The following is a 25273-nucleotide window of genomic DNA, read 5'->3' as shown; positions in this document are numbered from 1 at the left end:
TTTGATTGGTTTTCATAGTTTATTACATTTTTAGTGTTCAGTTTGCATGCTGATTATTAGATAATTAATTGATTTCTTATTTCATCATTAATTTTTTTTATATTTGGTTGTCGAATATATATTTACATAAGTTTGTGTTATTTTAAATCAAAATAGATGATATAGACCAATCAGAAATATATGATCCTTCGATAAATTCATTCAGTCAAGTTGATTCTATTATTGATCATCATCTATTCTTGCAAAGTGAGATACAAGGTACGCTCTCTTTCTTAAATCATATATTATTCAAGAATAGTAAAATAGAATTCTTATTTATTTAGTGCTAAAAGATTCCATTGTGCTTCTCTGATAAAATATTATTCAGTCAGTGTAAAATAGAAATAGTATTTTGTGATATATTTTTCTGACAAAATTTAAAGGAGTCAAGTATTTAGTCTATATTATATCTGTATGCTAATGGTTTATTCATTTTATGTTGAATCTATTTCATGTCATATAATTGAGATGAAATTCTTTTATTGTTGTGCATATCTTTTTCGACTTTATCTTTACCAGGTTGCCTTGATGTTGGTGATCCTAACTATGAATGTTCAATTTGTGACACGTGTTTCTGGTTATTAGAACGTGTTGAAAGAGACTCTACAGTTAATCGACCTGTTTTTACTGTTTGTTGCTCAAAAGGAAAAATTCAGTTACCTTATCTCCGAAAGCCCCTAGATCTGTTATATAATTTGATTAACGGAAATGATAGCAAGAGTTTGTATCTCCAAAAAAATATTCGATCTTATAATAGTATGTTTGCCTTCACGTCTTTTGGCGGTAAGGTATTGGATTCAATGAATGATGGGAGGGGTCCACCGCAGTTTATAATAAGTGGTCAAAATTATCATCGGATAGGAAGTTTGCTCCCAGATGCTGGTCAGAAGCCTAAATTTGCGCAGTTATATATATACGACACTCAGCATGAGATAATGCATAGGCAGCGAATCTTTGGATATGTGTGTTTGAAATTTTGTTTTTTAGTCTTTTTATTGTATTTTCCTGATGTTTTAGTGTTATTTGTATTGGAAAGTAGGTTTATAGCTGTGATTTGATAGTTATACTGTGTTTTGTTCCAGTTATAATGTATTATTAGTCATTTTTTGCTAATAATGATATATCAAAATATATTACAATTGTATTCTGTGTGGTTTTTAAATATATTTTTGTGGTTAATGTATATTTGTTTTAGGCAAATATATGAGATAGATAAAGAATTGATAACTGAATTGTTGCAAATGATCGATACTCATAATGTTATAGCACAGTCATTTTGAAGAGTCAGAGAATTCTATCATTGTCATCCATTTGAGATTTTCTCTTTGAAGTTGTATTTGTAAAGGAAGGTTGATCGAAGAATTTACAGTGCTCCCTCTTGCGATGAAGTTGCTGCTTTGATTGTTGGAGATTTTGATTCGTCGGATCATGGTCGTGACATTATTGTTCGATCTACTGGTGGTCGGTTGCAACGTATTTATGAAACTCATTCTCTGTATTGGCCCTTACAGTATCCTCTGTTGTTTCCATATGGCGAGGATGGTTACCAGCTGAACATTGGTTATCGAGGTGAACAGCCTGGATATGTTCCTAGAAGGAGAACAAGGGTTTTCCTTAGGGAATTCATATGTTTTCGTCTCCAGATTAGGGAGCACGAACATGGAATTATTCACAAGTGTAGGCGGTTATTTCAACAATTTGTTGTTGATTGTTTTACCATGATTGAGTCCCAGAGGTTGTATGAGATTAGAATGAAGCAAAGTACAATTAGAGGAGAAGTCCTTCAATTGGGACACGAATCATTTTGCCTTCTTCATTCACTGGTGGTAGACGTTATATGTTTAACCGTTGTCAAGATGCCATGGCAATTTGTAAACATTTTGGCTATCCAGATTTATTCCTCACTATTACGTGTAATCCAAATTGGCCTGAATTTTAGCGATTTACAAAGCGAGAGTGAATTCTCATCGCTGATCATCCTGATATCTCTTGTCATGTCTTTCATGCCAAGTTGAAGTGCCTGCTTAGCAATCTCAAGGAAGGTGTGTTTTTTGGTCCACTTAATGCAGGTATGTTCTTTTCTCGCTTAGCATTTCAATTTCTGTCTGTCGTCTTCGGACATGTAGTTGTCTGGCTTCTTTAGGATGTTTTTGTATTTTTTAGGTATGTATACTATTGAGTTCCAAAAAAGAGGTCTACCGCATGCACACATGTTACTTTGGCTTAACAGGGAAAGCAACTTACAAAGTGTTGAAATTGTTGATGAATTCATCTGTGCCGAGCTACCCAATCTCCAGAAATTTCCATCTCTTTATAATGTCGTCACCAAGTACATGATCCATGGTCCCTGCGGTCAACTTAGACCGAGTTCTCCTTGCATGAAAGATGGTAAGTGCTCAAAATTTCATCCGAAAAGATTCGTTGACCAAACGAGCTTTGATGAAGATGGCTATCCAATATATAGACGTCGTAATATGGGTGTGACAGTGAAAATCAACGATGTTGATATTGATAACAGATTTGTTTGCCCTATAATCCACTGCTGTTAATGAAATATCAAGCTCACATAAATCTTGAGTTCTGTAACAAGTCAAACGTCATTAAGTATCTTTTTAAGTATGTCAATAAGGGTCCAGATCGGGTGACTGCAACTATTAGAGAAACATATGATGTTGGTGAATCTTCTCAGGTGGTTGATGAGATCAAACAGTATTACAATTATCGTTATTTATCACCGTCTGAATCCATGTGGAGAATTTTTGCTTATGATATTCATCATAGATGGCCGTCGATACATAGGTTAACTTTTCACTTGCCGAACCAGCAACATGTTGTATTTGATGATGTTGATATCACTACTCATGTTTATTTGTGCAACAAAGATTTGCTGACAATGTTTACGAGTTGGATGATGGCCAACAGGCAGTTCCCGGAGGGGCGGTCTTTAACATATGTTGAATATCCAGGAAAATTTGTCTATTGTTTGAATAGCAAGGAGTGGAAGCCAAGACAGAAGGGATTCTCAATTGGAAGATTGAGTTTCGCTCATCCCTCATCTGGTGAACTTTTCTACATGCGGATGCTTTTGAATGTGCAGAGAGGTTGTACCAGTTTTCGAAGTATAAGAACCGTGAATGGTGTTACTTATGATACATTTCAAGAGGCATGTTTCGCCATGGAATTCTTGATAGATGATAAGGAGTATGTTTCTGCTATTAAGGAAGTCGTTGAGTTAGCGTCAGCTGCACAGCTAAGGAGGCTTTTTGTGATGTTGTTGCTATCTGGTTCCATGGGAAGACCTCTGTCAGTTTGGGAACAAACTTGGGCTTATTTGTTTGATGATATTCTTTATCGCAGAAGACATGAGCTGCAATATCCCGGTAAGAATTTTGTTCATGATGAATTTATTATATGACAGCAAGCACACACGCACGCACACAGTATAGAGATGATATTATGGTGCTAATATTTATTAATTATCGTTAAACATAGATCTAACGATGAGTCAGGACGAGTTGCAAACTTTTTGTTTGTTGGAGATTGAGAAACTATTGCAGAGTAATGGAAAATCATTGAGAAATTATGCTGGCATGCCGGTTCCTAATAACTCTTTAGTCTCTCAATTTAGCAATTTGATGTTGTTGCGTGAGTTGGAGTATGATATTGTTTCTTTGACTCATGAGCACGATGCAAATATCTTAAAGTTAAATGAAGAAAAAAGGGTGGTCTACAATAAAATTATTGATTGTGTTTCGAATAAGAGGCACAGATTCTTTTTTGTGTACGGGTTTGGTGGTACTGGAAAAACTTTTTTATACAGAGTTTTGTCAGCTAGATTGCGATATGAGAAAAAGATTGTTATAAACGTTGCTTCTAGTGGTATTTCTTCTCTGTTGTTACCTGGTGGTAAGACGGTGCATTCTATGTTCAATATTCCTGTTGAGCTGACTGAAGACACTGTTTGTCGGATTAAGAAAGATAGTCCAAAATCTGAGGTATTCCAATTGGCCATTTGATTATTTGGGATGAGGCACCGATGACTAACAAATTAGCATTTGAAGCGCTCGATAGGACGTTGCGTGATATAATGGTTTCGGTCTCTGATAGGAATAAAGATTTACCTTTTAGTGGGAAGGTGGTCGTTCTTGGTGGTGATTTCAGGCAGGTCTTGCCAGTTATTCCAAAAGGTTCTCGTGCTGAGATTGTGATGGCTTCCATAAATTCTTCTGTCCTCTGGAAATACTGCGAAGTTTTGCAACTGACAAAAAATATGAGGTTAGCAAGTGGATTGGAACAATCAACTGCTCAGGAGTTAAGGTCGTTTTCAGATTGGATACTTCAAATTGGTGAAGGTCGATGTGGAACTCTGGTCAATGATAAACTTTTTGTTGATATTCCTTCTGATTTAATCATTCCTATTTTGGAAAATCCAGTGGAAGATATTGTAAATACAATCTATCCGAATTTGGTTCATAATTTTCATGTTTAAGCTTTTTCCAGGATAGGGCAATATTGGCTCCGACTGTCGAGAATGTTGAAGAGATAAACAATTATATAGTTGACATTTTGCCCGGTGAGGAGAAAAATTATCTCAGTGCTGATTCGATATGTGGTAGTGATGCCTATTTTGATGTTGATGTTGATTGGATAAATGTTGAATTCTTGAATCAGATTAGGTGTTCTGGTCTACCTAATCATTCGTTGAAGTTGAAAATAGGCGTGCCTATTATTTTGTTGAGGAATATTGATCCAGCTGGGGGTTTGTGTAATGGGACTCGACTTGTTATGCGAGATCTAGGGACAAATGTGATCGGTGCGGATATTGTTTCTGGTAGCAATGTTGGGGATAAAGTTTTTATCACCAGAATGAATTTGATTCCCAGTGATACGGTTATACCGTTTAAATTCCAACGCCGTCAATTTCCAGTTTCTTTGTCGTTTGCGATGACAATCAACAAAAGCCAGGGTAAGACATTATCAACAGTCGGTTTGTTCTTGCGTCGTTTTGTGTTTTGTCACGGTCAACTTTATGTAGCTCTTTCCCGAGTTAGGAATAGAAATGGTCTTAAGATTTTACTTTATGATGAAGGATTAGTTGATCCTACCAGGACTGAAAACGTTGTATTTAAGGAAGTTTTTGATAAGATATAATGTAATTTTTTGTTATATTTTTCAATCTTATCTGTGTAATTTATATTTTTATTTTGGTCTATGTTTTCTTTAGAGAGGGACATCTTCTTTGGGGTATGTCTAGAATCGTCTCAACCATTTTGTGTGCACTAGATGCACCATTTTTTATGAATCATTAGATTCTATTAAATGAAAATTAAAGGATGTTATAAAAGAAGAGTATTCATACGCTTTATAAATATAGAATATATTAGTATATATACATTAACACCATTTTAATACATAATATTTTAAAAATGGCAAGTATAATCTTTTACTTTAAAATGAATATAAAACATATCAATACATATAAAAATATTTTTCATTTATTAAAATTAATTATTATACTATACTATTTTTAATAACATAATGTAAGAAATTAAATTATTTTATATTATTTGAAAATAATTAAATTATTTTACATTATTAAATTATATTTCTCATGGCCACCGTCACTCTTCGAGGCCTCATTCTCGCTTCTCTGATTCTCCGATGACGTACCACAACTCTTGTCTGAGCCCCATGCACTTTTGCTCTGGCGGCCGAGGCTTCCAAAGCCCGCCACGTCGCTCTCCCAATAGGACTGTAGGTTTCAATCCAGTCGGCCCTGGCGACGAGTTTGGACCGATGAATGGTGACGTTTATGGAGAATACTGGTTCAACACTTACCAGGCTTCTCCTCTGTAGCTGTCTGGTCAAAAGCGATGATTTTGAGGAGTTTCGTTCGGTGAGGTGCTATACTTTTCACTGTGATGTGGATCTTAGTTGCCCCTCTCCTATTTTGATTTTTATCCTTTTTTACATTTTTTCGGTTCTTTTGAGCATAAACGGTCGTGCTGAAATATATATTTTTATTTCTAAAATATATATTTAAGTAATATATATTATTAGTAGTAACTTTTTTATAATGTCATATATCAATTTTCTTTGTCACCTGTTTACATAATTTGTAAGAAATAAGAAAATACAAGTTAGAATATACTTTTCTAATTTATATTTTAATAGTTGAACACGTAAAAAATTATTCATAAATAATTTAATAGTTACCCATTAAGAAAAAATATCATCAATTATAATTATTTTAAAATGATCATCCAGGTTTTATGTATCAATTTTTCTTGGTGCCTTCTGTTTTTTATTTTTTATTATTATTTTGGTTTTAATATTTAGGCCAAATTCTAATTTGATGTCTAATATTTTAAATATTTTATTTTAGTTCAAAATAATTTTGGACGAGTTTAATATTATTTCACTCTTAAATTTGATACAAATTCTTTGTATTAGAAAAGATTTTGTATTAGGGTATTGACATTTAAAGTACTTAATTATGCACTAAAATATTATGTATTTATTAGAGTCTATCAATGTTCTTCTTTTATATTAACCTTTGATTTCTATGTAATATAATCTAATGGTTTATATAAATATGGCATATTCTATAAGCACATAATTGTTGTGCTCATTTAAAAAATACCCTCTTCTTTAGTGGATAAATTTGATGGTTCATATTTTCATATTTTATTTTGATTCCTTTTTTTTGGTTTAAAAAGCCATTTTTTAAATACAGTTATTTTATCCAATATCAAAAAGTTACTTGGCTATGTGGTTTTGAAAATATTAAATTTTATTAAAAAACTTGATTATTTACTTTTTTAAATCTAATATTATTTTTTCCAAAAAAAAAAAACAGAAAGAAATTGTATTGTTAATATATCAATAAAAATATAAAATATGACCATTTTATTAATAAAAAATAATTATTTATCTTTTTATAGAAAAAACAGTTAGATGATACCAATGCAAATTTGATTTTAATCTTTCATAAAATAATTTGATTTTAATTTGAATTAGACTCTATCCATACAATTTTATTTTATTTTTGTTATTTCTAACATATATATTTAAGTAATAAATATATTGTTAGTAGTAACTTTTTTATAATTTCATATATCAATTTTCCTTGAAATCTCTTTACATAATTTGGTTAATTTATCTATATCTCAACTGATTTTGTTTTTTTTTTCTTTTACTTAAAACGTATCTCTTTTAACAAATGAACCAAATATTTGTTTTTTAAAAAAAATTAATTCAGATTTTTTTTAATACATTGAATTTGTATACAATTAAAAAATTAAATATTTAAAAGTATGGATAATTTTTTTACTATCAGTCTAACAACACTTTGTTGCAGGATTTTGTTTTTATTAATATAATCATCTCAGTCCAAGCATAAACGTAATTAAAGTGAAATAATCTGAGTTATTCTAATTTTTTTGCAAAATTCATCAGTTTCACTTGATTAGGGATCCCTAAACCACGTTACTGGCTCACCCCATCTCCTCCATCCCTAACCCAATCTCCATCGGACGCACCATGTCGCCACCCCCATCCTCAACTGAGGCTCGGCTTCTTTCCTCGGATTTGGCCACATGCCCACAGAAGCTATGGGTATCTCTGCGATTCCATTCGATCCCACTATGAGGGTGCTGTTCTATTCGTCGCGTCTATTCCTTCTCCCCAACGTTCCTCTGTCTCTCTGTCTCCATCATACCTCATTCTCCATCTCGATTTCTCTGTTTTGGATAGCAGACGTTGCCACCGCCGTTCAAGAGGTATATGTGGGCTATCGTTCCATTCTTCTCCTTTTCAATCTCTTTCTCGATTTTTTCTCCAGTTTCATTTTTTTGTGTGTTAATTGTTACTTTTTTCTGGATTCATCCTTTAATTTTGAATTGTTTGGTTTCTGATTTAATCATCGTGATTGTTGCTTATTTTTGTAAATCAATGGTTCTCTCCTATGTTTGTACTCTTGGTGTTTCTGTGAAATAATTTTCTTGTTGGGGGTTTGCTCATTATAAATTATATAATTTTCTTTGTGCTATTGGACTGAAGTTAACTGTAGTGGTAGATATAGTTGACTGATAAAATTTTGTTTTTGCTTTATTGTGAATTGTCAAATCAACTATATGTGTTAGGTATTTGGTAATTTGGAAGAGGCCTCTTTCCATATTGTTTTTGCTCTTTTCTCATGAGTACTTGGTTACTTGTGATATCTTCCTAAATGATGTGTGTAGCCATATCAATCTATATATGCCTATTAGTCTATCTATGTCCCATATGTGAAGCTTACATTGTAAGCTTTAATGTTTGTTAAGTTCGGGAGTTTATAACTCCAACTCATCTGTTTATCTTCTCATCTTAGTTCTGAATTTTTTTCTCTATATTTTCTCCTTTTTGGTGTTCTTATCCTATATATGTTGGGAATGAATAACCGTGTTGATTTGGTGGAGAAAATCACTCCGTGGAGAGAATCATAGAAAGTGCATGTTAAAGTTGTGAAGTTGTGGTACCACAAGAATCCTGCTTTGGATCCTTCTCAAAATCTGTTGCATATGATCTTAATGGATGAGAAGATCAGTTTTATTTAATGTTAGCATTTCTTTAAGTTGTTGCAATTTTTTTTTTAATATGCAGAAGAGAATTTTTTTGGTTGCAAAGTAATATGTTTTTGTTGTTTTATTTTTTTAATCAAATGTTTTTATGCTGTTTGGATACCTAAATAAGTTAATAAATTCAAAATATGAAGCATTTTTTTTCAACTGTAGTTACACAAGATCCAAGCAACCATTAGAGATCAGCTTATATCAAATTTTGCTGTGTCTCTAAATGAAGGGGATGTATACCTGATGACCCATTTTACAGTTGTAGCAAACACTGGTTTGAACAGAGTGACGAAATATCAGTTCAGACTTTTGTTCCAATACAAGACCTCTGTTGTTTCTGTGGTATCTCTAAGGAAACCACATTCGGGTTTGTGTCTTACATCAATAGATGAAATTGATCAAAGGACAAAAATTTCCTCATTGGTTCGTACAAGTTTCTTGCTCTTTCCTATTAAAATCATAGTATTATGTTTTAAAAAGTGTGGTTTCTGATTCAAATTTGTATATGTTTGAATCTAATTATTAGACTTTGTTGGGATCATTACTGATATTCGAAAAGAAAAAGATGTAGCATCATATGGGAAGCTGATCAAAGCAGTTGTGCTAGAAGTTTTTAGTGATGGGTAATATATCTTTGACTTCTTCCCATATCAGTACTTATCTTCTATTAATTCTATTTTTTTTTGTTCCAGTCTTTATGTATATAACAATAAATATATAGTTAGATCATTTTGATCTTTTGAAACTTATTTGTTCAGCAAAAAGGTACAATGCAATGTGTTTGGAAATGCTTGTGATCTGTTAGAATATGATAACTTACAAAAATATCCAAGATCTCCGCTGATTGTCCTCGAGTCTTTTAAAATCAAAGCAATTGAAGGTTAGTTTCAGGCATATTCATTGAATTTTTAATCTAATATTTACTTTTTTGTTTTTTGAGCTTTTAATTTAAATATGGTTTGAGGTTAATAGAGTAGGATTCTTGCATGCAGGTGGGGTAATCCTGCAGAATGTGATAAATGTCTCTATGTTATTCATTAATCCCGACATTCCTGAGTCTGTTGAGTTCCTAAGCAGGTTAGTTGTGATAAAAAAAAATTGTAAACCTACAACCTGCTATGCTTATTTTGTTGGTATTGATGTATATGTTTTGTATTATGAGGATTAGTTATTGTATCTTGTATGTAGATCTAGTGTAGCCAGTTATGGATTCTCAAGACTTGTGACCGATGAGCTTGGATGCTTGGTTTCTAAAGTTGATGGTCATTATTTCAATGGCAAAGAGATCAGTAATATTTAAGATCCTCATACAGATAACGGGGTACTATTTTAGATTGGCAAACTCTTCATTTAATACTTAAACTTGAATTTATTAAACATGCATGTCGGGTTTCGTGATCTGGTTTGTTAATCATTATTGTACAGTATATCATTACTTTGTTATTGGGACAATTAAAGAAGTTATGGATGAACCGGATTGGTGGTATTACTCATGTGTATGTGGTCATGCCGTTGTTGAGCATGAGGATCTTTACCTTTGTGATGCTTGTGGTTCATGTATTGAACATGTTATGGTCAAGTAAGGTTCATATGTAACTCTATTATGGAATAGATTAAGTATCAATCTTTTGGATTTTTTGTTTGTTCTTTGTTAGGCACAACTCTTTGTGTTATTAAGCAGATTTCTTGGTTTTAGTTGTTATTCTTGGTTGTTTGTGTTAGATATGGGATTCAGGTAAAGATTCACCATGGTGGGTGTGCTATTTTGTTTGTTCTGCTTGATAATGCGGCAACAAAACTATTTGGAAAAACCTGTTCTGAAGCATTTCTCAGGATAGAAGAATAATTTCCTGTTGATCCTAATCTGCTTGCAGTATGAACTCTTTCATAGCGAACCTTATTTAATCTTTATTAAGTTTCTTTTGTGTTCAAGTTTCTTGATATTTTTATATTGATCTCCGAAGGTCCGTCGGTCATATTCTCCACATATGTTTGATGATGTTGTTGGAGAGGAGAAAGTTTTCAAGGTTTAAATTAATTCTGCAGTTGATCGAGATTACTCCCGGTACTTTAAAATTGTAAATGTCTTTAGTCATAATCCGGAACCAGCTGCAACCGATGATTATATGAAAGTATGATTCCTCACCCTATGTTAGAACATGTTCATGCAATTTTTTACTTTTTTCTGAATCTATGTGTCAGATACTTATTCTAACCAAATTATCCCAGGCAAGGTTTCACGGTCCCATTTTTCCACCAATCTATGACACCTATTTGTAGTATGCAACTGGGGAAGATTATAAGACTCAAGTAGTGTGTGATAATTCTATTCAATCAGAAACTATTGAAGATATTATTATTGATCTTAATTCACCCAATCGCTGCTATTCTGATGCTGAGAACGTATATTTTTTTTCTCATTTGCAATAAAATCTCTTAGATCATTCGTTTTGTTATTCTTGTTATATGATACGCTGAAAAGTTAGTAAATGATAGTTTTGTAAATTATTTGAAATTTGAAATGCTGTAATAATTTTTTCTTTGCTGGCAGGGTGGTTTCGTTTTTATTCTGGAAACTATATCATCTGTTTTGAAGAATCATACGTGGTGGTTCTCAACTTGTTTATGTGGTTCTCTTGTGTCAGCTAATAAAAATATTTTATCATGTGATCTATGTCAGCTTCAATGCATTGATGCTGTCCCAAGGTGTTTTGTTCTTTAATTTTATTCTGTTTTGGTAACTAATTATTATTTCACTGTTTACTAAAATTTTCCTTGTTTTCTCATGGTTTTCAAGATTCTGCTTAAAGATTGTAGTGTCTCATACAAATGGCAACAATATATTTGTTCTTAAAGATCATGAGATCGTACAAATAATAAAGACAAGATGCTCGAGCTTTTTGGATAATCACCCAGAGTTGAATCAGGTTATCATCCAATTATGGTTTTAATTAGTATATACATATAGATATAGTTAGTTTGTATCTTTTGACATTCCTAACGAAAAGATAAACTATTATTATGCTATTTGTTAACTATTTTGTATTTTTTTTAGGGATCTTATTGCAAAGTTGTTCCATTGAAACTCATTTCAAGTCTTTTGCACAAAAAAGTTGTATTCATGGTTGATGCTAGGCCTGTGGATTATGAGATGAATCGATCTGTGTATATTGTTCAACAAATTTGGGATGATGCCTCTGTTATTAATGTTTTTGAGGTTGCTGCTGAGATGAATGAGCATAAGGTCTGTTGTATAGTTTTTATAATTTGTTCAATTATTAGTATTTAAAAATATCAATAACTGAGAGGATTTCAATTTTGTTCAGATTCATGTTCTGGTTGATTCTATACCTGAAGTTGAAGATGCTTTCAGCCAATGTAGAAGCGAGCATGAGGTTGTGGAGGATCTGCATGCTTTTTAGTTTAATATGTTCAAATATTACTTTAAAATGTTGTTTGATTTGTAATACTTAGTATGTTTTGAATTCTAATGTGGATATAACTATGATATTTATGTATTTAAAAAAATTTCTTTTTAATTACAACAAAAGAAAATATGCATTTATTTTATCAATTTCAAATGAACCGGTGAATTGATTAATTAATTATTAATCAGTATCCAAAAAAAAAGAAAAAAATTATAATCCGCCAAAAAGATATAGATCCTGGTTAATAAAATGGTTTTCATTGCCATTTTTAAATGTATTCAAGCAAAGGTTAAATTTAATTGTTACTAAAAAATATATATGTTGTCTTCATTTAAAAATTTATAACATTTGAAATTGAAATTTAAATATGAAGTTAACCTTCATTGTTGCTTGTTTTATTTCCTTTTAATTACAATAATATTGAATTAATCTTATCCACTATAATAATGTTGGAATATTTAGTTTTGGTTTATTTTGGTTTACTTACCTTGTTCGCTGCTCAATGGGTTGAAACATCAGAACTCATGTTCCTCAAACTTTCTCCTTCTTTACCGATACCTCAGATTTTGCCTTTTCAATAACCTGGTAACCAAATATATTCTGGAATATTATATCATGCATGTTAACCGATTAAAGAGGTGGGTTAAATCTTTAACTTCGAATGCTTTGTTTTTAATTTATATTCAGTTAGTGGTCTTTTCTACTTTCCTCCTCCTGATAGTTTCTTTTGCCTGTTAGTTAACTTTGATTAGCTAACTCTGACTTCTTGATCTTTCTAATCTGAAATGGGTCTAGACTACAACAACTCTAAAAAGATTAATTTTGATAAATTATCAATGTACATTCAAAATAAATAAAGATAATGTTTACTAATCATACATATAATGATAGTGAATTTAAAAATCCAGCATTTATTAATACGTGAAAACATGATTGGATGTTTATGTAGGTGTTTTGGTTTCAGAATCCATCAAGATAACAACAATTTCTTTTTCATTGTTTCTTTCAAAACTTCAGTATTTTTTCCTCGACATTCAAAAAGACCTGATATGTGTTTCTTACTTAGTTATCTATTTTTGTGATGCTCATTATAATGCCAGTTCATTTAGGTGATTATTGTTCTCTTGTGTTGCTCAGTTGGTAATAATGGTAGATTTAAATGTATATATACCTCTCTTTGCTAAATGATTATGTAATATTATGTGATCCATTTTTAGCATGCTTTGTTAGATATGAATTAACTTTAGGAAGAAAATTGAATATAAGGTGAAAGAGCTCTTCCTCCAACTTTTGTTTCAACTCATGGCGAAGAATTAGGGACAATGTTCTATGTCATTGATGAGCTAGGTAATTGTTTAGTGCTGGAGGTGAGAAGAAACAATGGTCAGTTGCTTATAACTGATACCTCATTTGAACAGATTAGATCTTTCTATTTTATCAATAGAGGGGCATCTGTTCAATTTAGATATGTCGGTTTCGGAATTTTTTTATTTCATTGTGGAATCACAAGAACCAGCCCATCCAAATTCGTCTTGATCCTGACTCATATGTGCCTGAACTAATGGACCCAGAGACACTTGATAACGTATCAAAAGTGTTCCACATAAAATATACCAGGACTGATGAGGGCTCATCACCTGATGTGATGGTTCTATCTGGGTCTGAACCATCTGATGATGAGTTTTCATCAGATGGTGATGAAAACAATGACGAAGATGGGATATTGGAAGGGGATAATCCGCATAATCCCATAGATTTGTGTGGTGCAAGCACTTTATCAATAGAGGTCAACGAACAAAGTAATGAGACAAACGAATTTATCTGACCATGGGTAATGCTAAATGTAACTTTTTTTTCTTGTGTTTCGATTTTAATATCATGGTATAGATCGGTATTTTTTAATGTGGTGACTAACATGTATAAAATATCCTGAATCAGATACACTCCAGATGTTTATTATCAAAAGACCATCACAGATTCGGATCTGGGTCAATCTAGACTGGTAAGTTGATCTTAAAAGAGTGATTTCTTTTTTTTTTCTTCCAAGCTTATTAAATATTCTTCCTAAATCTGTTATTCATTGTGTATGAAAATACTATGTTTATCTTAACTATGAATTATTCATTGCAGTATCTGTCTTCCAAATTTGCTTCATATCTTAAACTATCTGGAGATGGTTCGATTTGGACGATTACTGGTCCACGTTCCAATGTAGAGAAGAATGTGTTCTTTTTCCACTTACTCAAAAGTGGAGGAAGAGATGGAGAATGGAAGTTTAGGGTCGGGTGGAATGAATGTTGTAGAGTATACAATTTAAAGGAGGGAGACAACATACCTTAAAACTCGACTCGCTACCTAACCGCCAGATAGAGTTATCGATTCAACGATGTTAGGCCTCCTATGTATAACTCTGTTTGATAGATATTTTGAAGTATATGTTAAACTGTTTTCGACATATTTTGTTTTTTGATTAATGAACAAATTTATATATGTTGTAAATATTTTCTTTTGATGTCAATAGATATCTTGACAATCTGTGTTTTTAAGATTATACATAAACTACATCTCTTTTGGACTCTTTTTATCTTTTTTTTAGTGTCTAATAATTTTTATTATATTTTATTATCTTAAAAAACATGTTATACCATTTATTGACATATTGAATAATTATATTCTATTGTGATATTTTAATGTAGTGATAATTTTGTTATTATCCAAATTTAATACAACATATGTGTCTTTATAGAATATATTTTAATTATATTCTTAGTATTTTCCTTTTAAAAACTTTTAAATTACATGAACCCCGTGCATTGCACGGATTATCACGCTAGTACTAATAGATATATCGTGTAATGCACGAAAAATATTTATTTTTTTATTTATATCTAATATATGTTTGATGAAAAAATATTTTATTTTAAATTAAACTCATTTTTTTTATTTATCCAAATATTAAACAAAAGTACATAACAAAAAAATTAACAAAATATTTTAATTAAGTAAAAAAAAATACATAATATATAATAAATTAATATCTTAAGTTTTATAAGTATTCTCAATTATAATTATATATTCATTTATAGTAATAATGATAAGAATGATCTGTTTAATTTTTTTTAATTAATGGTAAATTAATTTAATATATATCAATTATTGTCCTTAATTTTAGTTATTAAATTAATATATTTTATACTTATAGTTATATATATATATATATATATATATATATATATATATATATATATATATTAATAAATTTTAGCGCAGATGATTATTTTCTTATATGTTAATGAATGTTTTAACGCAACTATTAATATTTTATTAAAATATTTTTGTGTATTAATAATTTAAAATTATAGATAAATAAAGTCGTTATTTATTATTTGTTTATAATAATTTTATATAATTGATTAAAATAATTGTCATATCTTAAATTATTTTGTATAGATATTTTATTATAGCGTCAATAAAATTTTTTTTTGTACAACTAACAGTATTTTAAAGAATTTAATTTTTGTATGTTAATAATTTAAAAGTACAATTTATTGTTATAGCATTTTTTAACTTAATTATTGAATTTTTTTTAGTTATATTTGGAGCCAATAAAATAAACTTATAAAAGAAAAAAAAATTTATATTAAAAAATTAAAAAATGACATATTCAAATTTAATAGATATAATATATAAATTGAGGTAGTCATTTAAATTTCTCTAAAATTAATCTAACCAAATTCTAATATTAGAACTAAATTATTTAAATAATATTTAAGCTATTTAAATTTAGACCTTAGACACATATAAAATACAATCATTGTCATAATAACAATTAATTGAAATAATGCCATCAACTTGAATATTTAAAATTTGTACAAAATTCAACTCGTCCTCTTGTTAGATAAGTTTTATCATTCGCTAAGCATGTAATTTCACAAGATGTAGAATAATTACCTCAAAACACTAAATTGATTTTTATTCCTATTAATGGAATTGCATTGATGCATTAGAAGGGTGATAGTTTTTGAAAAAAATTATAATATGTTAAAAAAATATTTTTTATAAAAAATAAAAAAAATTAAACACGGTACTAATTTTTAAAATTACATCTACAAATGTTGACACAATTCTTTGAAAAATGAATCTAAATTAAAAAAATTCAATCTTATTATATATTCCGTTAAAAGAATTTATTGACAAACATAGAAAGTATGGAGACAATAGAATTTGAATTCAACCTATAAAATTCTTTGAAAGCAATTGCTCAATTAAAATTCGAACTTCTTCTAAAAAAATAATTTTACTCATATTGCATATATTAGGTTGATTATATATATATATATATATATATATATATATATATATATATATATATATATATATATATATATATATATATGAGTAGGTCTAATTTTCAAATTGGACAAAAAAAATTGGACTCTAGCTCATTGTAATCACAAGACAATTATTTTAAGGGTTATGTTAGGTAATCAATGACATTTTTAAATAACATGAACATCTACCAATAAAATAAAAATACATTACACTTTCAAATTATTCACCTAAATTTTAATATTAGAATAATCATCCACACACCTAGTAAAATAAACATCCGATATATTTATTGTTTATATTGTTTAGTATTTTTTTTTATCTACTTATACTTTTCCTAATTTTAATTAAGAATAAGAACGATAATTTAAATTAAGAATAAGAACGAGGTTGTGCTATTTTAGGTATTTCAAAAATATTAATGTAGATTATGTTTTTGATGATCCACATCTAACATTAAAAGATTTTCGTCGAAGCTATTCTACCTAAGGATAGGATAATAATAAAGTTTTAAGGACAGTACTTAACATGATTTATGGTAAACTTGTTTTAATATTTTTATAATTTATTTGTCTACAAAATTTTATTATATTTAAAGTAGCTAAACTATTATTTGAAAATCCATTTTTTTAACAAATACAACTCGAATTGGTACACTACAAGAAAAATAAACTGCCGCAAAATCCAATATCGACAGTTCATAATTTCAATTCTTTCCATACTGCAATATCCAGTTGAACGATAAAAGGATTTTCAAAACATATCTGCATAATATACAAAATTAATATCGAAAAAGGTGTAATAGTTAAAGTCATCAGAAAAATACAAATTAAATATGAGGTATATAACTTATATAATATATACAAGTATATAAGGTTTGTCATGTTGGAGATAGATTACAAACAATTTATATACATCCATCCCAATATTGCCATTTGGCTGGCTGATGCACCAAATGTCTTTATTAGAAGTAATGGAAGATGTTGCTAAAAATGAACTCTTTCAGTTGGATCCAAATTGCAGAAATATACATCAAAAGATTTATGTGAGTATAACAAACTTAACAGTTTATGACGAGTTCCTTTATCCTACTGCCCCGTATCTTTCATTACGTAATACACTAAAAAACAAGACTCCCTAGGCTGGAATGATGAAATTAGCATGTGAGATCGAATCTTTAAACACATCAATTTCACATATGCATGATGAGGGTTTTGTGTTATAAGCTAGAGAGACTATATGCATAATCTAATTATCTGAATGATCTAATATATCTTGCCATGACATAATAAATTATCTACATGTGTGCTTATGAATACTGTTGAAGGCACGGCTCTCGACAATAGCGCACTTTGAAGACACACACCCACCATCAAATAGAATCTCATATTACAGTCTCTCACGCAAACTCAGAACAGAGAAAAAAGTTGCCATTGTTATTATGAGCAATGCTAGGGGACCAGCAATTTTTTTGATTGGTAACCATCAAATAACCATCAATGATGATCTAATGGTGTGAGATTGGTGTGAGATTTCATCCAATGACTCACCTTTCTCTGCTGGTTATATGCTGGCCAAAATTCAACAAAACTGCTGTCCCCCTAGAGTTTCCTGTTATTATATATGCACTGTGAGTTAAGGGAGGGGTAGTATATTCTAATAAAGATTAAAGAGTAGTATATTTTAATAACTACTAATAACTAAGTCGATAACATAATTTGATATAGCAAAAAAGGGAGGCGTCCTTAATTAGCTGCCTCACTAATTTTTTTTTTTTTTTTCTGTATGTTCCTTAATTTACAAGCCACAAAACAAATCCATAATAAACAAAGTAATATTGAAGGCCCTGCCACCCAAAATTTGTTATGCCACCCGAACCAAATGAACATTGCCAGAGTAGAATGAGTAAGTGATTTATAATTTGCAACAATTCCATATAAATACTCATAACTAGTATTTTTATTCGTAATAATATTACGAGAATATAATTTTTTTTAAAATTACGGTCCACTTTGTTCTAACAGTATAGATTATGCATGACACAAAAGATTTATAAAATTAAACTACTTTTACAAAAAAAAGTCGTAGGTTGACAAAAGTCTCTGGATAAGAAGGCCAAGGTTTCTGAAAATAAAAAATCAAATAACAAAATTTTTAGTTATTATTTTTATATAAAAAAGTCTAATTTTTTATTTGAATTATATTATTTTGTTAATTTTGTTTTCTATAAAACAAAAAGGTAGAAAAGATAGAGAATGAGAGAAAAGAGAAAGAAAGATAAAGATGAAGAATGAGAGTGAGAGTGGGAGTTTGTTAATTTTGGAAGAAAATTTTTTATTTTAATTGTAATAAAAAATATTAGATGACATATTTTGATTTGTCAAATTACTAATATAAAATATAAATTATATATAGAGTGAAAATGGTAGAGATAAACAGAAAAATAGAGAGGTAGATGAGAGAATTTAGGAAGAGAGTTTATTAATTTTGAGAAAAAATATTTTCTCTCAATTTTAATAAGAGAGTGTCATGTGACACATTTAATTATTAAATTAGATAGTAATATATTATACTTAATATAGGTATATTTCAATTTTAATTTTAATATTTTTATTTTAATTTTAATTTTAATGCAATTAAAGAATGTTATGTTGCACATTTTGATTGTCAAATTAGTAATTAGTCATTGATATTGATAATGATATATAACATAGATAGAGTGGTTGAAGCTTTGAAGGAATGACAGAGATAGAGAAAGCAAGAAGGAGGAGCGGAGAACTCTTTAATTTTGTAGAAAAAGATTTGATTTCAAGTGCAATGAGAAAGTGACATGTGACACATTTTGGTTGTAAAATTAGTATGGAGGAGGAAAGAATTTTCCTTAATTTTGGAGGAAAAAATTTAATTTCAATACAATGAGGGAGTGACATATGGCACATTTTGATTATAAAATTAGTAAGGAGTAGAGAAGAATTTCTTAATTTTGGAGGAAAAGATTTGATTTCAATTAAAATGAAAAAGTGACATATAACATATTTTAGCTGTAAAATTAAAAATATATAATAAATATTACCAGAAATTAATTACTTGGTGTTTGGAGAATTTTTTATTTTTAATATTGGAGTAGTAGTGGTATTTTTCTTAAATGTGGATTGTTGGGGGTGTTATACTTAAATGTGGGATCGTTTAACTAGAGAAGCAGAAATTGGACCGTCCGATTTGTTAGAGGTACACAAATCGGACCCAGGGATTTATGAGAGGTACACAAATCGGTCCCAGGGATTTATGTTAAAAAAAAAATTAAAAAATTTTAAGTATAGAAATCGGACCCAGGGATTTGTGTACTTCCACAATTTTGAAAAACACCAAAAATTACAATGTTAAAGTATATCACCACTTTTACTTCCATAACAAAAAAAAATTAGCCGTGTTTGGATCCCAAAGTTACCTTCTGATATCATATAATCTTGAATTATTATGTCACAACAGATAAAATAGACTTCCTGATTTCTAGAAAGGTGTTTGCTATGGTACGATGATAAATTTATATGTACCGATACGTTTAAAATATGGACAAATAATAACAAGCCACATGGAATTTATTTTCCACATCAACATTTAATTTTTGTTTTTTTAAATATATATTATATCATCACTTTTACTAATACACCCATTTAATTAAATAAAAAAAATTATTTTTTATTTAATTTTATAAAAAGTCTTAAACATCCTTCTTTTATTTGATTAGACAAAAATATCTTTTTAAATTAAAAAAATTTTAGAATTCAATTAATCCTAATTTTATAGTTTCAAATAATTTAAACAATAAAACAAAAATATATTAAAAAAATAAAAAATCAAAATTTCTTCATCTTCTCCAATTTTTCTAATCATTCGTGCCCTCTCTAAGCAAAACATATCAAAGAAACAAAAAACCGATCGTTCTTCATCTTCTCCAATTACCCCTCCGAAACAAAGCAGTGAAAGTCTCAAACCTAAACCCTAGGTTCTTTGCCGCCGCCGTCCCAAATCAAGTGGAGGGTTGGGTTCCTCCGGAGGCACGCTAACGCTTCGTTTCTTCCTTCTAGGGTTGATGGAAGTGCCATCGCTGAAGTTGGAGAAAAGAATTGGTCTAAGCTTTTGTCTGCATTACTTCCTTTCGTTGTTGCAGCCACTGCAGTTGCCACTCTTGTTCATGTAAGACCCAGAAATTTCAGAAAAATTTTATTAAGAATTAATTTTGATTTATTTATTCATTACGTACCTTAACCTCAGAAATTATTTTATTAAATATAAATTAAAGCAAATTTTGATTAATTGAGCTTAAAGTAATTAAAGGTTTTATCTGATTTTATAATTATCGAATTATTTTCTATATTTAAATTATAAAGTTTAACAAATGTAAAATAATAAGAATTTTATACAATATACTTTAATTTTATTAAAATTTATCAAATTCCAATTTATCCAAAATTCCTAATTTTATTTTTATCCTAAATTAAACCCTAATTCCTAAATTAAATTCCACAAACCCTAATTTACCACCGCCACCCCCTCACCCCTTAGGCCTCAGCCTTCAGAAAAAACAAAAGAAAACAAAAAGGGGAAAGGAAAACAAACAGAGAGGGGGAAGAAAGGAAAAAAAAAAGGAAAAACGGAAATAGAAAAGAGGGAGAACGAGGAAGGAAGGAGATGGGGGAGAAGAGTGAGGCGGCGTGGTCGGTGTCACTGTCACCGTCGTCGCCGCTGCTGACAGAGGAGGGAGGAGATCTGAGAGAGAAGGAGAGTGTCGCGAGGGAGCCGCCGCGCCGCTCAGAACCGCCGTCGCGTCGCGTCACCGTTTGCACCGGCGCCGAGGAGGACCGCGCGAGAAGGAGGCACAACCGTCGCGCCACCGTCGCTGTCTTCATCGCGTGTGAAGTCGCCGTTGCCAACAATCCCAGCCGCCGCCCAGTTGTGTCGCTGCTATGAAGACCTCGCCGACATCTTCCCCTTCGCAGATTGTCGCCATCTTTGGAGTAGAGAACGAAAGAGATCTCACGGTGGAGGAAACAGGGAGGCGCCGCCATGCAGCCGAAGCCACCGCCGCCGTTGCGCGCTCCGTCATCGCTACTGCTGGGGCTGAACCGCCGTGATCGAGCTTCTGCCGCCTGAAACCCGCCGCCACTGCCACCAGAAACCGCCACTGAGGCCTATGTCAGTTTGGTAAGCTCTAATCTTGTCTCAGATCTTCTTTTCTGTTAAGTTGCTTCTACCGTGAGTTGTTACTGAGGCTGTTCGCATAGGATTATATAGTCACTGCTGCTGCAGAACTATCAGAGCTTTAGGCTATTATTAGAGCTGCTGTCCGGTCAATTTAGAAGCTGCTCCTGTTTCGTTCTATTCTGTTTATCATGGTAAGATTATTCGGTTCCGTTCTTGTTTATCGCAATACTCTATTATCAATCATGTTCTAATATCGCTCAATATCCGTCGCGCGTTAATTCTAAATTATGCCAGATATGTGGTTGTTGCCGTGATCCCTGCGGTTGATTGGAAATTTCTGCGGTTGCTGCCAATTAACATGAGAACAAGGATTTAATGGGTTTAATTATGCAAAAAGGCGACTAATCGAGGTAGGATTTTTCTTAAATCTATTTTACATTACAGGATTGTTATAAATCGATATTAATGCGAAAAATATATTTTTGTGATTTCGTGAGTCTTATGAATTGAATTGAGTTGTTTTGGTTGAATGAGATTATTAGTTCGTTTGATAAACTAATCGATTGAGAAAGTTGGATATTTAGATTAGTTGATTGATGTTGTTAAAATGGTTTTCCTTGAATTATTAGAGAAGATTTATTATTGCCTTTTAGGTTAATTTTGGAACTGTTTTGATTTTAGAAAAGATTTAATATTGAAATTTGATTTGATATTAAACCCGATCTGATATCGGAATTTGATTTTAAAGTAAATTTGGAAAAGACTTGATATTTGAAAACAGGTTATTTATTGAGAATGATTTACTATTTTGGAAATGATTCGAAAAGTGTTTGAGGGATGGTTTGGTTTGAAACTATTTGAGAAGACCGAGAATTCTTAACTATTGATTGATGTTGTTGGTTGAAGTCGATTTAAATTATGATTTATAGGATTGGTTGATTGAATTCTGGATTTTGTAATTTCCTTGGGTTGAGTGCTGTTGTTGTGATAATGGTTATTGGAAGTGATTTGACTGATTAACAGGTGTTTGGTTTGGTTTGGTTGGGACCCAAAAAAGGTGGCAGAATCCGAGTTTTAGAGGAGATGCTGCCAAAAATTTATAAAATTGGAAGTTTTGTTTGAAGTAATTGTTTAAAAAGATTTAGTTCTTAAACGTTATTTGTTTAAGATTGATTTATTTAGAAAAGAAAGAATTATGTTTTGGATTGAGATTGTTGATTAACGGAAAGAAGGATGATGAGGATTGATTTGAAATATGATTTTCGAATGAATTTGGAAATGGGATATGGATTGACGAATGATGATGATACTGAGAATGGCTTAGATATTGATGAATGATGAATGAATTATTTATATGGCTTATGAATTTGAAATATCTGATATACGAGGTTCCCTGGATTAAGTGCCGTGGCTTGCCACCACGTGTACCAGGTTGAAAACTCGATACTCTGTTAACCCTACGACGTAAGTGTGACCGGGCACTATATAAATTTCTGAGAATGTTACCCCCATTGAGCAATATTGATTATTTGAGAAAAAAGCTATACATAGACTGTTGGGGATGCACATCGGGGGACAGTCTAAGGACAATTCAAACTTGTCGGGTTGGCTGAATAACCGACAGATGAGCCTCATCAGCCATAGGACAGGCATGCATCATATGCATTTGTATGCTTTGCTTGGGTTTGAGCTTGTTTTGGTTTGCCTAATTGCTAAACTGTTATTAACTGCTACTTGAACTATTTGCTGTAACTGCTACCTACTTGTGCTTTCCTTGTCTGTCTTGCCTGTGTTTGTCCTAGCGTGCTACATTTGGGAATGAACTTTGGTGCTGAATTAATGACTATGTTGTTTGATTGCGTGGTTGGTTTCTGATTAAGATTTTTTTAATAAGAAAGGAAAGGTTTCGGACTTCTGAAAGATTAAACATTGTTTCTTTGAAAAAGTTTTGAACGATTTCCTATTGGTTTTTTTAAAAAGATTCATAAGGCAATGATAATCACTGAGCTTGAAAACAGTTTCTTATTAAATATCTTCTTATGACAACTTTGAAACACTGTGGTGAGACCATGTGGTTAGGTTCTCACCGCCTACAGCTTTATCTTTTCAAGAACCGGATGAAGCATTATGAAGAGTTATACTGCGTTCGGTTTATATGTTGTATTAATTAGATTATTTTCTTCCCTCGTCTTTGTTATTACAAGTTTGTAAGAGGGATAGGAGTTGTATGTTTTATATGTATATTATATTATGAATTATTATGTAAGGAGTCTTGTATATGAATATATGCCTACTTGTATTTTTCTTAAGATAAAGTATTTATTTCCGATTTTCAAAGAAATCAGCGATACAGTGTCGAATCACAGGCTCCTATTTTAGTATTTAGTATGTAAAGTAGTCGTAATACTTCTTGCTATCAGAGTAGCGCAGCCGGAAGCGTGACATTCTGGTAGTGAGGGTGTTACAGTTCAACCTTCCACTTTCACTTGGTGTGGTTCTCATCGAACTTTTTTCTTTCAAAATTTTGTGAAAAAGAAAAAAAAAGTCATGATAGGATTTCACTGCTTAATGGGTATATTATCATTTTTGTCATCCAATAGATTATAGTAATAAACAAAACAGTTTCTTAATAAAAAAAATTGTGACCCTCTAAATCACACAAGATTTATGAAGTTGTGCCAATCTTTTGTGATCTTTGGAGGCGCTACGAGTGCGTTTCTTTCATTCTGAACTGGGAATGGAGATGTTGTCAAATTCTTAAAATTCAACATCTTCTCTAGGTATTTTCTCTTGATCTCCAATAAATTAGTATATCCAGAGATCACAATTTAGGGTTCTGAACAGGGGGAAGAGGAAGAAGCGGAAGTGCTGAACCTGGGACAGCAGCGGCGAAGAACCTAGGGTTTTGGTTTGGAATTTTCACTGCTTTACTTCTAAGGATGGCAGCAGTACTCGTACCCGCGGTACCCACCCCGCCCCTACCCGGTCGGGGCGGGTTTGAACCCGACCCGGAGCGGGGCGGGTCTGACTCGTGGCGGGTTGATGAGCGGGGCGGGGCGGGGTCGGATTCAGGCTAAACCCACCTCTACCCGCCCCGGAGTGCATATATATATATATATAATTTTTTAGTGATTAGGGTTAGTTGGCTCAGTTCTCACCGCCACTCAGTTACTCGCTCGATTAGGGTTAGCTCACTTCCTCTGTTCCTCAAATCTTCTCCTCTCCAAGACCATAGCCTCGCCGCCTCGGTTCAATTCAACCCACCCAGTGCTTGCCGTCGAATCTGCTCCAGTTCAGCGTCTCCTTCAAGCCGCCTGTGCCTGACTGCCTGTCGCTCCTCCTCCGCGCAACTCGTGACCGCGTCTCTTCTCCCTCAAGCTGCCACTGCCAGTCGCTCCTCCTCCGCGCCGCCTCTCAGTCCGAAATCCTCTGCGCTCCATCCGGCCTCCAAGTCGCGCACTAGACGAGCCACCCCCGTGCCTCCTCTGCATCGGAATCGACCCTCATCCAGTCGTCCGCGCCTCTCCTGGTCCCGAAACGCGCCACCTCCACCAGATTCTCCCCGCATAGCATCGGTACAGTTCTTACCCCTATTCTGTTTCCTTGGTTAACTTTGATGTCATTGAGTTCCTTCATTCAATAATCTTAGCTCAATTACTT

General features: G+C 31.8%; 3 protein-coding genes across 3 annotated transcripts; all 3 read left to right on the top strand.

The window, feature by feature from the left end:
* The first annotated feature begins 797 nt into the window (after positions 1-797).
* LOC140181299 (uncharacterized) lies at positions 798-2588 on the top strand. The gene is made up of 6 exons (XM_072224835.1): positions 798-1001; positions 1079-1128; positions 1235-1309; positions 1385-1952; positions 2051-2108; positions 2203-2588. Exons 1-6 carry the CDS (start codon positions 798-800, stop codon positions 2586-2588), a joined length of 1341 nt encoding a protein of 446 aa, XP_072080936.1.
* Positions 2588-4055, top strand: LOC114925775 (uncharacterized). Its single transcript, XM_029294896.1, has 2 exons — positions 2588-3419; positions 3532-4055. The coding sequence occupies exons 1-2, from the start codon at positions 2588-2590 to the stop codon at positions 4053-4055; spliced, it is 1356 nt and encodes a 451-aa protein (XP_029150729.1).
* A 20-nt stretch (positions 4056-4075) lies between these two features.
* LOC112769750 (uncharacterized) lies at positions 4076-5190 on the top strand. The gene is made up of 2 exons (XM_025814223.1): positions 4076-4483; positions 4540-5190. The coding sequence occupies exons 1-2, from the start codon at positions 4076-4078 to the stop codon at positions 5188-5190; spliced, it is 1059 nt and encodes a 352-aa protein (XP_025670008.1).
* The last annotated feature ends 20083 nt before the right edge of the window (positions 5191-25273 follow it).

The sequence above is a fragment of the Arachis hypogaea genome, chromosome 18, assembly GCF_003086295.3.
Source record: "Arachis hypogaea cultivar Tifrunner chromosome 18, arahy.Tifrunner.gnm2.J5K5, whole genome shotgun sequence".
Lineage (NCBI taxonomy): Eukaryota > Viridiplantae > Streptophyta > Magnoliopsida > Fabales > Fabaceae > Arachis > Arachis hypogaea.
The sequence above is the reverse complement of the archived record's forward strand: the minus strand, read 5'-3'. Positions and strand labels throughout refer to the sequence as shown.